General features: G+C 39.9%; 1 protein-coding gene across 1 annotated transcript; it reads right to left on the bottom strand.

The window, feature by feature from the left end:
- Positions 1-2,322: 2,322 nt before the first annotated feature.
- On the bottom strand, positions 2,323-10,471 carry LOC147211197 (double-strand-break repair protein rad21-like protein 1). The gene is made up of 13 exons (XM_086123430.1): positions 10,322-10,471; positions 10,110-10,236; positions 9,712-9,811; positions 9,350-9,426; positions 8,509-8,613; positions 8,298-8,399; positions 8,111-8,206; positions 7,414-7,643; positions 7,247-7,319; positions 5,073-5,188; positions 4,917-5,006; positions 2,889-2,966; positions 2,323-2,526 (listed from the first exon to the last, which is right to left on the bottom strand). The coding sequence occupies exons 1-13, from the start codon at positions 10,469-10,471 to the stop codon at positions 2,323-2,325; spliced, it is 1,548 nt and encodes a 515-aa protein (XP_085979556.1).
- Between the last annotated feature and the right edge of the window lie 1,855 nt (positions 10,472-12,326).

Raw genomic sequence — 12,326 nt, 5'->3', positions numbered from 1 at the left:
CTTGAATGCCTGCATGTATGATAATAATACAAATGGTGTAGCTGTACACTCACCTGACTTGGGTGCAGGCAGTGTGGCTTTAAGTTCCCACTCAGGGTCAGCGTGACTGTGAGTGAATGGTTGTCTGTCTCTTTCTGTGCCCTGTGATTGACTGGCGACCAATCCAGTGTGTACTCTTGGTGGGAAGTCAGCTTGGGTTGGCTCCATTCTCCAGTCAAGAATGGATGGATTAAAAAAAACTGTCTTTCCAGAAGGGTGACAGCACCCAACAGGAAGACAAAGCCACCCACATACATACGGTATATGGATTAAACTTGATTATGCTAAACATACAGTAATGACTGGTTTATTGCAGGGTTCACATTGCAGACCATCCCCGCGACACACGAAATCCACAAAGTAGCACCTACAGTAAATATACATTTTATTATTTACATATATTTGAAAGCATACATATTATGAATACATGTGAGGTGCACCGCGGCTATCCTCATGTTCTGCAGTAATGTATGTAGTATCTGTGACTTCTGCGGTGTGATCTCGGAGTTAGCAAATGAACAGTCGACTTGGCTAAGTGTCTGCTCAGTTACTCAGCGTCAATTGTGGCAAACGGCAGGTCGCGTGTTATGTGTTTGTGTTCAATTTATTACCTTTATTTAATAAAGCGATGGGGTGGCCCGGTGATCCAGTGGTTAGCGTGTCGACCTCACAGTGCAGAGGTCGTGGGTTCGATCCCAGCTCTGGCCTTCTTGTGTGGAGTTTGGATGTTCTCCCCAGGCCTGCTTGGGTTTTCTCTGGGTACTCGGGTTTCCTCCCAAAACATGCATGGCAGGCTGATTGAACACTCTAAATTGTCCCGAGGTGTGAGTGTGACCGCGGATGGTTGTTCATCTCTGTGTGCCCTGCGATTGGCTGGCAACCGATTCAGGGTGTCCTCTGCCTACTGACCTATGTGAGGATAAAGCGGCTCGGAAATGGATTGATGGATGGATGGATCATAAAGCTATTGTCACGTTTGCGAGGTGGTGGTGGACTCCAAAGAGCAGGCAGGAGGGAGGAGCAGGGTGTATTTGAAGAAGTGTATTGATAAAACACAGAAAACTAAATCCAAAACAAAATCAGGAAAACAAAATGAATCCAAAGTAACAAACAAACACCACGGCAGAAACTAAAAACTCTCAATAACAAAAACATGACCAAAACATGACTGAAGCTAAAACATGACAGAAGCCAACAGCAACAATGACCCGACAATGAGTGGTCGGGCTGGGAGTCCATTTAAAGCACTAATTACCTAATGACCAACAGGTGTGCAGCTGCAGGGGGAGCCCTACAGTGCCACCTGTTGGTCCCAAACTGAATCATGACAGCTATGGGTGTGTCTGCTTCACCAGGAGGGACCACAAGTCATTCTAAACTAGCAGCGCTACCAACACTAGTTCAATTAAAGAGCCTATATTATATAACAGCATACTGTACTGTATGTTTCATCTGTGCTGTACGTTACACATACAGTACATTTGAGAATAAAGTTGTATCCAATCCAATCCAATGTCATATCAGATGGGACAGGCTCCAGTGTGCCTGCAACCCTTGTGAGGATAAGCAGTTCTGAGAATGGATGGATGGATTACGGTATGTTAAATTAGCGAACAAAATTGAATTTCCCACCAATGTGCAGTGTAATTTGAAGGGGAAATAAACCCAATTTTTATTTTATGACCAAATTACATGGTACGTCCACCCAGAAGTCCGAACATGGTATTCTAATCAATGCCGTGTTAGTGGACTAAGAATTAAACTCACTTGTCAATTTCCATCTCGCTCAGGGGCGCGTCATTTTGGGAAATATTGCCCTCTGTTGTCGGCCAAAATTTATGTCACAATGTTTTGTGGCCCATTCAACGGCGTCTTGCAAAAACATTTTGTGAGGGTTTAGTTCCGTTGTAATTCATTTGTACTTGAAATCGGCACACCAATATAGCGAATAATTACGCTTTAATTATGATAAAAATATTTGCAATGCAGTGAACCCGCAAAAAGTGAACTGTGACATAACAGTGACGACTGTAATACAACAAACCTGAATGTTACAATTTCCACTCATGTCTTAATAATTTAATGAATAATGAGAATTTACAGTTGGATACAAGTTTTGATAGCTGTTCAACAGCAGCATTTTCAAGCACCAATAGTAACAAATGTCAATAAAGATTTTACCCATATGAAAGTTCTGTTTTCAACAGTTAATTAAAATTGGGTTTCACTTGAAATTTAAGTTGCTCTGGAATGGATAAAAATAAATACTGTTTTCTTGCCTTCTTAAACTTCGTCTGTCTTGGCATTTTCCAGCAGAAATAATGTAGGACCAGGGGTGACAAAGATGTCTTGGTATGGCTCACTCTGGTGCAGACTCACAGCCCCTTCCTTCTGAAGCACAAGGAAACACTGGAATGTTCTAGCCACCTGCATGCGGGTGTTTCCTGAGCAGAGGTCCCTCAGGCAGAACGACGTGTCCTCACACCACTGACGCACACACACACACGCACACACACACCCACACACACACACCCACACACACACAGTGTGTTGGATTCTGCAAATGTGTCAAACTTGGGGGCCAGAGACGACCCACCAAATGATTATTTGTGGCTCACAAAAAAAGGGTAGGGCAGAACTATAAACTGCCAGTTTTACAACATCTCACTGAAAACTAAAGAAACTTAAGAATACTTCAACATTTTAGCAACATATGAATTATTAATACAAATTAAGTGGGCTATGTTGTTTATTAAAATAAAGGCCCTGATTTGAGTAAATACGGTATTAACAAGAAAGCATGCAGCTATAATAAGAAAAAAGAAAACACTTTATTTTTAGGTTCTTACTTGTAGAGATTTCAGGAGCATGTGTGCCTGTTGGTACACCGCCTGCTGCTCGCCAAAATTTTGGCTGCCCAGCAAAGACTGCAAGTTACAAAAGGAGTGAGTTATTTACTCGTAGTGGCAGCTCAATCTCTCGGGAGGCCTTGGACAAGTTAACGGGAACCATCTGCTGCAGCAGTCCTTATAGTTCGCTGCCTAATGTTCATACTTCTGCAAAGGCGGACAAGCCTGAAAAAGGTACAGCAACATTATATCACTCTCAAACTACACTCTTGACATAGTTGGGAGAGGAAAAAAAAGAGTACCGGTAAATACTTCAGGAACACTGCGTTCCCAATTATTAATGTGATTTCCTAATTGCAGAGGCTCCGATTCGACTGGTCACTGGGAGCAAAGGGGTACGAAGGGGACATCAACGTTGCACTGAAAACACTGGTATCTCAAATGATCTTTCCTCATTAAAATGAATGGAAATGCCCTTATTACATTCCATTCCTGCCCCTTTTGTTTTTTATTTTTATTTTGTAGCACTCTACAATAATGCTTATAAAAACAATAATAACACAACTGAACAGAATGTAAATCATTAAACAGTTGTTAGGCAATTATTGCTGCAATCTAATTCAGTATGCTGCTCCTTCTGCTGTGCCCGCCTTCACCAACAGGAGGCGGTACTGTATAGTAGTCATACAGACACAAAATAAAATACTGTAGACACCTTATTCAATTGGGACTTAGTAAGCTTCGGTCATATTAGTAATTTTAAAAGAATATATGAATAAAAAATGCCTGTGAGCATTGTTCTATTATCTGTTTACATACATTCTGCCACCATTTTTGTTCAAATATCCATTGCTTGAAATGAAAAGGCTGTAAAACCATGATTACTGATGCTAATCATTAGCATGACAATGATACTTTATATTAGATGTGAGCAGTAAGCTAGTAGACCGTTCTGAAGGCAACTTGGCAGTTTCCGATCAATGATTTTAACAACCATAACTTAGCCTATCAATGCATGATCTTTCATTTTCGGCAGTATGACGTCAGTTCTGGCACGACTCGACTGCACGCGTTGTCCAAATTCACATAAAGCTTGCCCAAATTTGCCACTGTTTATGTGGTCCACGGAGGTAGTTTAAGGAACCTCTGAAGGCGTTGAAAGACCCAGCCTGCAACGTGTCCTCCGAGAATTTGGAAATCACGTGCGTTGTAGTAGCGTCGGAAGTTATGTCATGTGGCTGAAAATGCGGCCTTTTGAGGACTCAGCATGTGAATTTGGACACAGCCCTTGTGTTTCTCAATAGCAGTCTTAACTCATTTGTTTTACATATTGTAACTGATATTTTGTTGTGTTGTGTGATTTGCAGTGATCCAGTGTTGCTTCACCTGAAATTAGCTTAGTAGATAAAAATAAAACGTTAAATGATTATAAGTTCAAATGCATTTATGTTTTTTTGTGCCACTACGTGGAGCAGGGCAGTCCAAATCCGGTCCTCGAGAGTTACTATTTAGCTGTCTGCTTCCAATACACCTGATTCAAATGATCAGCCAGCTTTGCAGAAGCCTGCTAACGATCCTGATCATTAGAAACAGGTGTGTTTCTTTCACATTCCAACTCTTTCTAGTGAGCTGAGCCAAAAGAGCAGGTTCTCGAAAAATATATATTTATTTTTAAACTCCCCATCACTGCAAGAGGCATGACTGCAATGAACAGCCTCGATTAACAGTTCAACTTCTGCCAGTCTTATATTGCCCCCATGTGGCCAAACGGGTACAGAAGAAGGAGCACCATTGGATCGATGCAATGTGACCAAAAAAACAAAACAAAACAGAGACTGCAACAATTGTTGCTGTTTTTTCGGGTTGACTGGAATGGATTAATTGCATTTTCCGTCACTGTTTGAGTTACAAGCATGGTTACAGAACGCATTTAACATGTATTTCATTATGCGGCTGTATTTGGGTTCTTTTGAATCCAACAATTAATAATGCAGGCAAAAGCTGGAGCCATGCAAAGTTTGAAGGCACCTGACTATGCTGCTCCATTTGAGACTGATGTACAAACATGGAGTCCTCTGATGGAAGCGCTGGATGGCCTGCGTCCGATCTGTGTTCATCCTGACAGACACGAAGCACATATGATAAAAGTGAAATTCACACTTGGCCAGAAATTGCTGGGCTTACTTGCTTGAGCTCCAAGTCACTGAGGTTGTCGGTGGAATATATAACGTCTGTGTGCTTGTCTTCTGTTGAAGAATCATCAAGGCTTTCTATGCTGAGTGGACTCATGTTGCTGTCAGCTGACATAGGGAGTGTTTGGAACAGAACAAAAAGACTGCTGATAGAATGCTGTGTGCAAAAATAATAGAGCCCAAACAATAGGGATTTTCTCGAGGCAGATTACGATATTCGGCAGAAGAAAATCCGATAAGTGACTGGCAGATGAATAAAAAATATATATATCCATCCATCTATTATCTGAACCGCTTTATCTTAATCAATTTTGTTGTCTATTTGAGAGGGAAGAAATTTCATCTGTGCTGTATGTTGCAGATACTGCACATTTGACAATAAAGTTGTACTTGACTTGAATAACATAACCTTTTGGGGTCCCTTAATGTTTGCAACAACAAATATATGGATTACAGGCAGAACATTTGACTGTTTTGCAATACTCTGCCCTTAAATATTTGTTTAACTTTAAAAAAGACATATTTCCAAGGTCAAAAACAGAAAAAAAACCCTGTTAACTAATTCATTCATCTTCAGATTGAGGCCATCAATTTAGGTAGGACATTATCAACTTGATCGTGATGTTCATTTCAAAACACGATTCACTTATGGTCCCCTTTAAGGTTGAATCACAATTTTTTCTCCTTTCATTACCATGAATCAGAATCAGAATCAGAACTGATGACTTCAAAATAAAAACCAGAGATGCCTATGCCAGATGTCAAAACATGTCATGTTAAGGCTGTTGCACACCGTGCAATGCTCCTGAATCCAACTACGCCGCCGCCATTGCAATAAATAATACCAAAGTAATTGGTATTAAATTAAATTACATCTAATGAATAAAAATGTTGACAACAATAAAGATATGACTTGCAGGCAGAACATTTGACTGTTTTTCAACACTTTGTCCTTTTAATATTTGTTTAACTTTATAACCGAGAGGAAAATCAGCAAAAAATGGATTGTTTGTCTTTTATTGGGGTGGGGTGGCTTTGACATTCTTTGTCCTATGTTGTAATGCATTACAGCAATGTGTAAAATAAATAAATTAAATAATTTGCCAATTTTTATTATTTTAAAAGATAAGAAAACCTTTATTAGTCTCGCAATGGAGAAATTCCCAATTCACAGCAGCAAAGTTATGAAAGGAAGAAGTAGAACAACAAAATATAGGAGCTGCTGGAAAGGCAGCCACTCTCGCGGCGCCATTTTGAAGTCAAAATAACAAAAATAACACAACACAACACATAGGACACAGACAGTCATGTAATCTTCACCACTTTTCTGCATACACTTAATTGTCTGAAGCACTATAGATGAAAGAGGAGAGGATCAAAGTGTCCTTTCACCAGTGGATCAGAGACGTCATGCTGAAAATGTGCACACGTCTGCTACAAGCTAAGTTTTGAAAGCAAACACGAAGCTGTAGCGTCCATTGACGAAAAAGAGATTGGCTCACATCTCCTGTCCTATGTAAATCCACTTCAATTCCAAGCCGCGACTCCCAATTCCAAATCCGCATCGGCGCTCCGCGCTAATGCTCCTTTCTTCTCATCGTCGGCTCCTCAAGACTTACATCACTCCAGCCGCAGACCGTTCAACAGCACCGATCTCTCCGCTGAACAAAGCGGGGCTGTGAAAAATGCTGCCCATTACAGGCGGAAAACACAAGCGACTGTCCAGCAACGACAGTAAAATGGCCCCGACATTCCTCCCAGTCAAAAACAGTGCTGGTATACCCATGCTGCCGAGAAGGCGCAACCACCAAACACAGAGTCTACTCCTTGATGAATGTCGTGGCCAAAAAAATGCTGAAAAAAGTCCACATCAGGTCCACACGACGTAACAACAAACACAAAGTGACAAAACAAACACAAAAACAACCAAAAAAGCAAGGCTCTCGAGAGCACTTGCTGACGGCTGCCTACGATTAAATTGGTATGTATTTTGCTCAGATGTTTGTAGCTCTCAGCTTTTGAAAATTTTGGTGACACCTTCCGAGATGCTGACGGAATTGAATGGAGTCTTCCCGATTATGATTATTTTGAAAAGGGGTAGCATCAGCCGATGAAATCAGCCAACAGAATAATCGGTTGGGCCCAAGAGAATTCAAGGTATCATACCTTCATGGTCATCTTGCCGCATGACCGCCTCCTCCTCCTCATATGTCACCTGGATAACATCCTTTGGAAAAGCCTGTCAAGGAAAAATGGCATTTAACAATAATATCAGACGTTTAAAATGGGTATTTTTATACCTGATCATGGAGGAGAAAGCGCTTGTGGTGTACCTCCTTAATCTCTGACCCGATAACACCAGAGCACGGCTGCATCAACAAATTGACTGCAGTTCCGCTTTCTTTCCAGTACATGAGCTGCCGAGTGGGGGGAGCCATGATCAGGCTGACAACCAGATCAGAGTCGTCACTAAGCTGCAACCGCATGGCCTTGTCCGTCAGAATTGTCATTTGGTCCACAATCAACTTGCGCTTCCTCCGTCCTCTCTTCTTTTTTCTGCTAACTGAGGAAATGTGAAGAATGAGTCATGTCATGTTTGATACAGTTGATATTTTTCACTACTATTCACTGACAGACAGGCGTAGTTGGTTGGTTCTGTTTAATTAACGCACAACATATTTTCTTTGTTTTGTTTCACACAATCTTAAAGCATACTAATACTTGGGGAGGTGTTAAACTCATTCTTGTCATGGGCTCCATTGTAGTTGGGGTTTCCTTCAGAGGGCCGTTACGACTGCGAACCCAAAAAATGTACAATATGATCACATCATATTCAAAGTCTGGTAATGCAGGGTTACTTGATGAAGTGACGCAAAAATAAACAGTTTTTTTGTTAAGCCACGGCCATTCATATTGTCTTTGCAAACACATCTGTCATTGGATAGTTGGATTACATGACTTTTGCATGTTTGGTCTCAGATATTTCCTTTTGCTGTATACACTAGGTGTTTAAAATGTGGCTGTGCCTACAAGTGTCAGGCACAGGCAGAAGGGCAAAGGTTGTCTGCTCTTTAGGTGACTGACCGAGGGACTTTTCTTTCTCTGCATGGTCTCTTCTCTTTCCATCTAAAGAACAAACAGATGGAATTTCTCAACCAGGAGGTTTCACCTATTTTTACACATGGCATTGAATGCTGAAGAAAGTGCATCGTTGTACCATGCTGGTGGTTGAGTGAATATTCGTGAGGTATCTCATTGAAAATTTCTAATGGGGTGGAGTCAGTAAAATCTGAATGAGCGCCGCTGTATGTCAGAAAGTCTGTGGGATGAAAAAGCAAAACCATATTCATCATCGATGAGTGAGCTCAAGATGAATTGGTACAAAGACACATTTAACATGTTTGTTCAGATCACTTCACGAGACCAACCAAGACACATCTCCAATCCGGCGCCCTCATCTCCAAACAAGTCTTGTGGATGACCCAGACTCTGAAAGTCCATAGCCAGCTGACCAACGTTGCACTGGGACATATCTATAGCAGATCGCAAGGAGACAATGAAAAGCCAAGTCACTACTCAGAGGGCTTCACCTCACAGGAACAACATGTGAAATGCATCTGGGGCAATGCTACTGTACTTGCAGATTTGGTTTGGTTCTTTATTGAAAAGCACTGTTGCATCTAAAACTGTAAGATGAATGGGTTTTTTTCTCTCTCTTTTAAGGCTGTTCAACATCTTGGGGGTGGAGAGTCTGAACTGTGTGTTTTGACATGGAAAAACTCGTTGTTGTGTTTGTTTTGATGTTTACATGACACACACTAAACACCTGAAATAAAAATACTTAAAATTTGGATCCCTGTGTGTTTACAGAACTTGTATGACCTCAAACTGACATAGCCTATACCTTGTGCGCAGACAGCTAAAGCCAGGTATGTTTTTCATTCTTCCCACCAGTGTGTAGTTAGCACGTGGTGTGCTTACTCATATGATGTGTTAATTGTTGGATATAAAAATAATTTTTTTATGAAGGTTTGAGGAGTTAAGCAAGACGAACTATGATGTTTTGCCATTTTGGTGAAAGGTTTTCTTATTTGTGTGAAAAGTACTGCAAAAATAGCCAATTGTTACAAAACAGTGTGCTATAAACCATTAGATAAAAAGGTAATCTGAAAAACACGATTAAAAGTTGTACATTATAAAAGTTGCATCGCGAAAACGTATTTGTCTGATTGTATATAATTTTGTTCTTCTGTTTCTTCAAATGGTTACCAGAAATTTCCTTCAGGGTGATTTCATCTGGATGGCTTTGGTTTTGCGAAAAGATATCCATATCCATGTTGAAGTCACTGATGGAGAGAAAAACAAAATGGATAATAAATAGAAATCAAATATTAAAATTCCACAATTAGAAACTTGTTTAGATATGTAATTGAGGAACGTAACATTCAGCCCTCCTTTGCACTTCATACTTTTCATTATCAGTTAGGTGTAGGAAGACATATTTACTGTGTTCATTCATTGGTGTGAGCATTTTACTCATAGAAAAGTTTTGCTTCGTAATACATTGACCGTTTGAACTTGTCATGCATCAAGTTCATGTGAAGTGTAGAAATGAGAAGTCAAAAAGGTACCTTGGGTCAGACAAGAAAGAAAAATCTTCACTCAAAGGGATTTCTTTTACTGCGGCCTCAAACCCTTCACAAGACAAACTGTTTGTCCCATATGGAGCGTCTAGAATGAAAAAGGTTACGTCCAAGCAGATGCCAAAATCTTAATCGATGTACTTGATAGGACAGAGCTTTCTGAGTGGAAGACATATTCTTGCAGAAAATATCCATCCTGTCCCTGAACATTCTTGCATGAATCAACTCAGTGTCCAGTTAATGAGTATATGCACCCAATTAGCAGAGTGATGGCAGTTTTATTCAAAATATGTTTTTTCTATCCTCACATTATCTATAAAGGTCACACTGAACAGACGATGAAGAACTATTGACAGGACCTGAGGTGTTAAGTCAAAATGTCTTACCTGGCCGGAATGACAGTTTGAGTTTAGCCAAAGCATGACTGCAGTCTGTAAGGAGATAGTTTGCTTTTCTGGAAAAGATCTGAGCCACGCCAAGGAGCAAAGATCCACAGAGCCGCAAACCAAGTATCTGTAAATACAGCATGACTCATTTCATACAAGTACTTTTTGCACGTTAACTGATCAAATGAATTTGGTAGTTTACAATTGTTCACCTGTGGGGAAGATATGATATCTTCTATTGCTACATCCAAATCACATTCAATGACATGAGCCTGGGTGACCTGCTGCTTAGAGTGCACCGAGAGCCAGATTTTCTTGAGTGTTTCCCACTTGTACGAGAAGGGCGTCCAAAAAGTGAGCATCTTCCGAGAGTAATTTTGTCGCCTGAAATGAAAACATTTCACTTATGGCTTCATTCAAGGTGTTTTATCGCCAGTGGTAAATGTACGGTAATTACAAAATTCTGGTGACAAATGTCACAGCAAAAGTTATCTTTGGAGCTGGCTGCGAGGGTTAAAACCCATGCATGGCATGCATTTTTTTTTTTGCAACACAAGGCATGTCAGGTGTACATGATGTGTACCTGCAGGCCACGAGGGTTTTAACACAGGAAGTTCCCAAGAGGTATAATCCTGTATTCACATCAACAAGCAAATATAGAAAAAGCCATTAATTCCACTAGACATTAGAAGTAATTAAAAATATTAATGGGGTTTGTATAATCAACTTCTTGTCATCCAGTGAATGGCAGTTGAGTAACCGATAGCAACTAAAGAAAAGTGTCTTTCTGGTTTAATATTGTCATCACCTAGAGTAAAATTGTTTCGTGGTGTCTAGTGCCAAACTTTAATTCCTGAATTCAGGCATTAACGTTTGATGTTTACGTTGGTTGCGGCTGTGTTGGCGAAAAGATTAACACAGGGGTTATTGACAATTTTAGACATGTACTGGGCCAAAAAATTGTGTGTGTCTGTGTGCGTGTGTGTGTCTATCTATCTATCTATCTATCTATCTATCTATCTATCTATCTATCTACCTATCTATATGTAGATAGACAGACAGACAGGAGATAGATAGATAGATAGATAGATAGATAGATAGATAGATAGATAGATAGATAGATAGATAGATAGATAGATAGATAGATAGATAGATAGATAGATAGATAGATAGATAGATAGATAGGATATAAAAACGTCACAGACCCAGCAATTAATTCCACCTGTCGATAAAATGTAACGCGCAAGTCTTTAATCCCACAAGCGGTAAAACATGGTACAGTACTGTACTTTACTTTTAGGAGTTCCTATCCGCTCACAGCTCACGCCTCGTCACCCAACACACTGCCTGTTTAAACCAACCGTCGCCATCGCTAGAATAGCAAACAGTTTATTACATTAATATTCCAATACATTTTGTTATCCCCACTTTTGACAACTATAGCCACCACTGAGGAGAGAACAGTGTTGTCTTTCTGTAATAATGTTGTCAGCAGTAACAAAAACATTTAATTGAGTCAACGAATTTTTTGTCCAGTGTTAATGTAGTTCAGGTGCGGAATAAATGTGACAAGTTAACATCGACATTGGAAGCTATCTGCGTTGGCAAAGAGTTTAACACACAAAGTGTACAGTTAACAAGCAATTTTGGACAAGGGTAAGAGTCAAAGTAAAGAGTCAGAGTAAGTCAGAGACAAGAGTAAAGTCGTACTCGCCCATTAAATTCAGCAGTTATCGCAATTACAGTTGTAAATTCATTACCGTACTTGAAAATCCCGCTTTTTACATTCCGCAAGTGACGTCAAAGGATTTATGCTGTATTCAAGGAAAGTGGGAAATCCGTAACTTCAGAACCCCGACTGGGAAAACAGCACTGGAACGCCTTTTTCGAGAGATTGAGAGATGCGAGTTGCGAAGTTGAGGGAAATAAAGGACCCCAAATTCAACAATCAGACGACATTTGACCGTATTGCCAAAACATAATTTACAAGATTAAAAACATATATTTATCTATACTTAGTTTATTATTCTATTTCGTTATTCAAAGTAACTTTATGTAACACGAGGTGATTTGATGTGTACTGGCTGTGTGTTATGCCGTTATCTACATGCATGGAGTTATTTAATGAAATGAATTTAATGCTTTGAAGATCAGATATTATTTATATAAATAGAAATTGTAGAAATGTATACTATTTATATAAAGAATGGCAATAGT

The sequence above is a fragment of the Hippocampus guttulatus genome, chromosome 1 (assembly GCF_054856545.1).
Source record: "Hippocampus guttulatus isolate MCC_2025c chromosome 1, RoL_Hgut_1.0, whole genome shotgun sequence".
Classification (NCBI taxonomy): domain Eukaryota; kingdom Metazoa; phylum Chordata; class Actinopteri; order Syngnathiformes; family Syngnathidae; genus Hippocampus; species Hippocampus guttulatus.
Note: the sequence above shows the minus strand (reverse complement) of the source record. Positions and strands in the feature narration are given on the sequence as shown.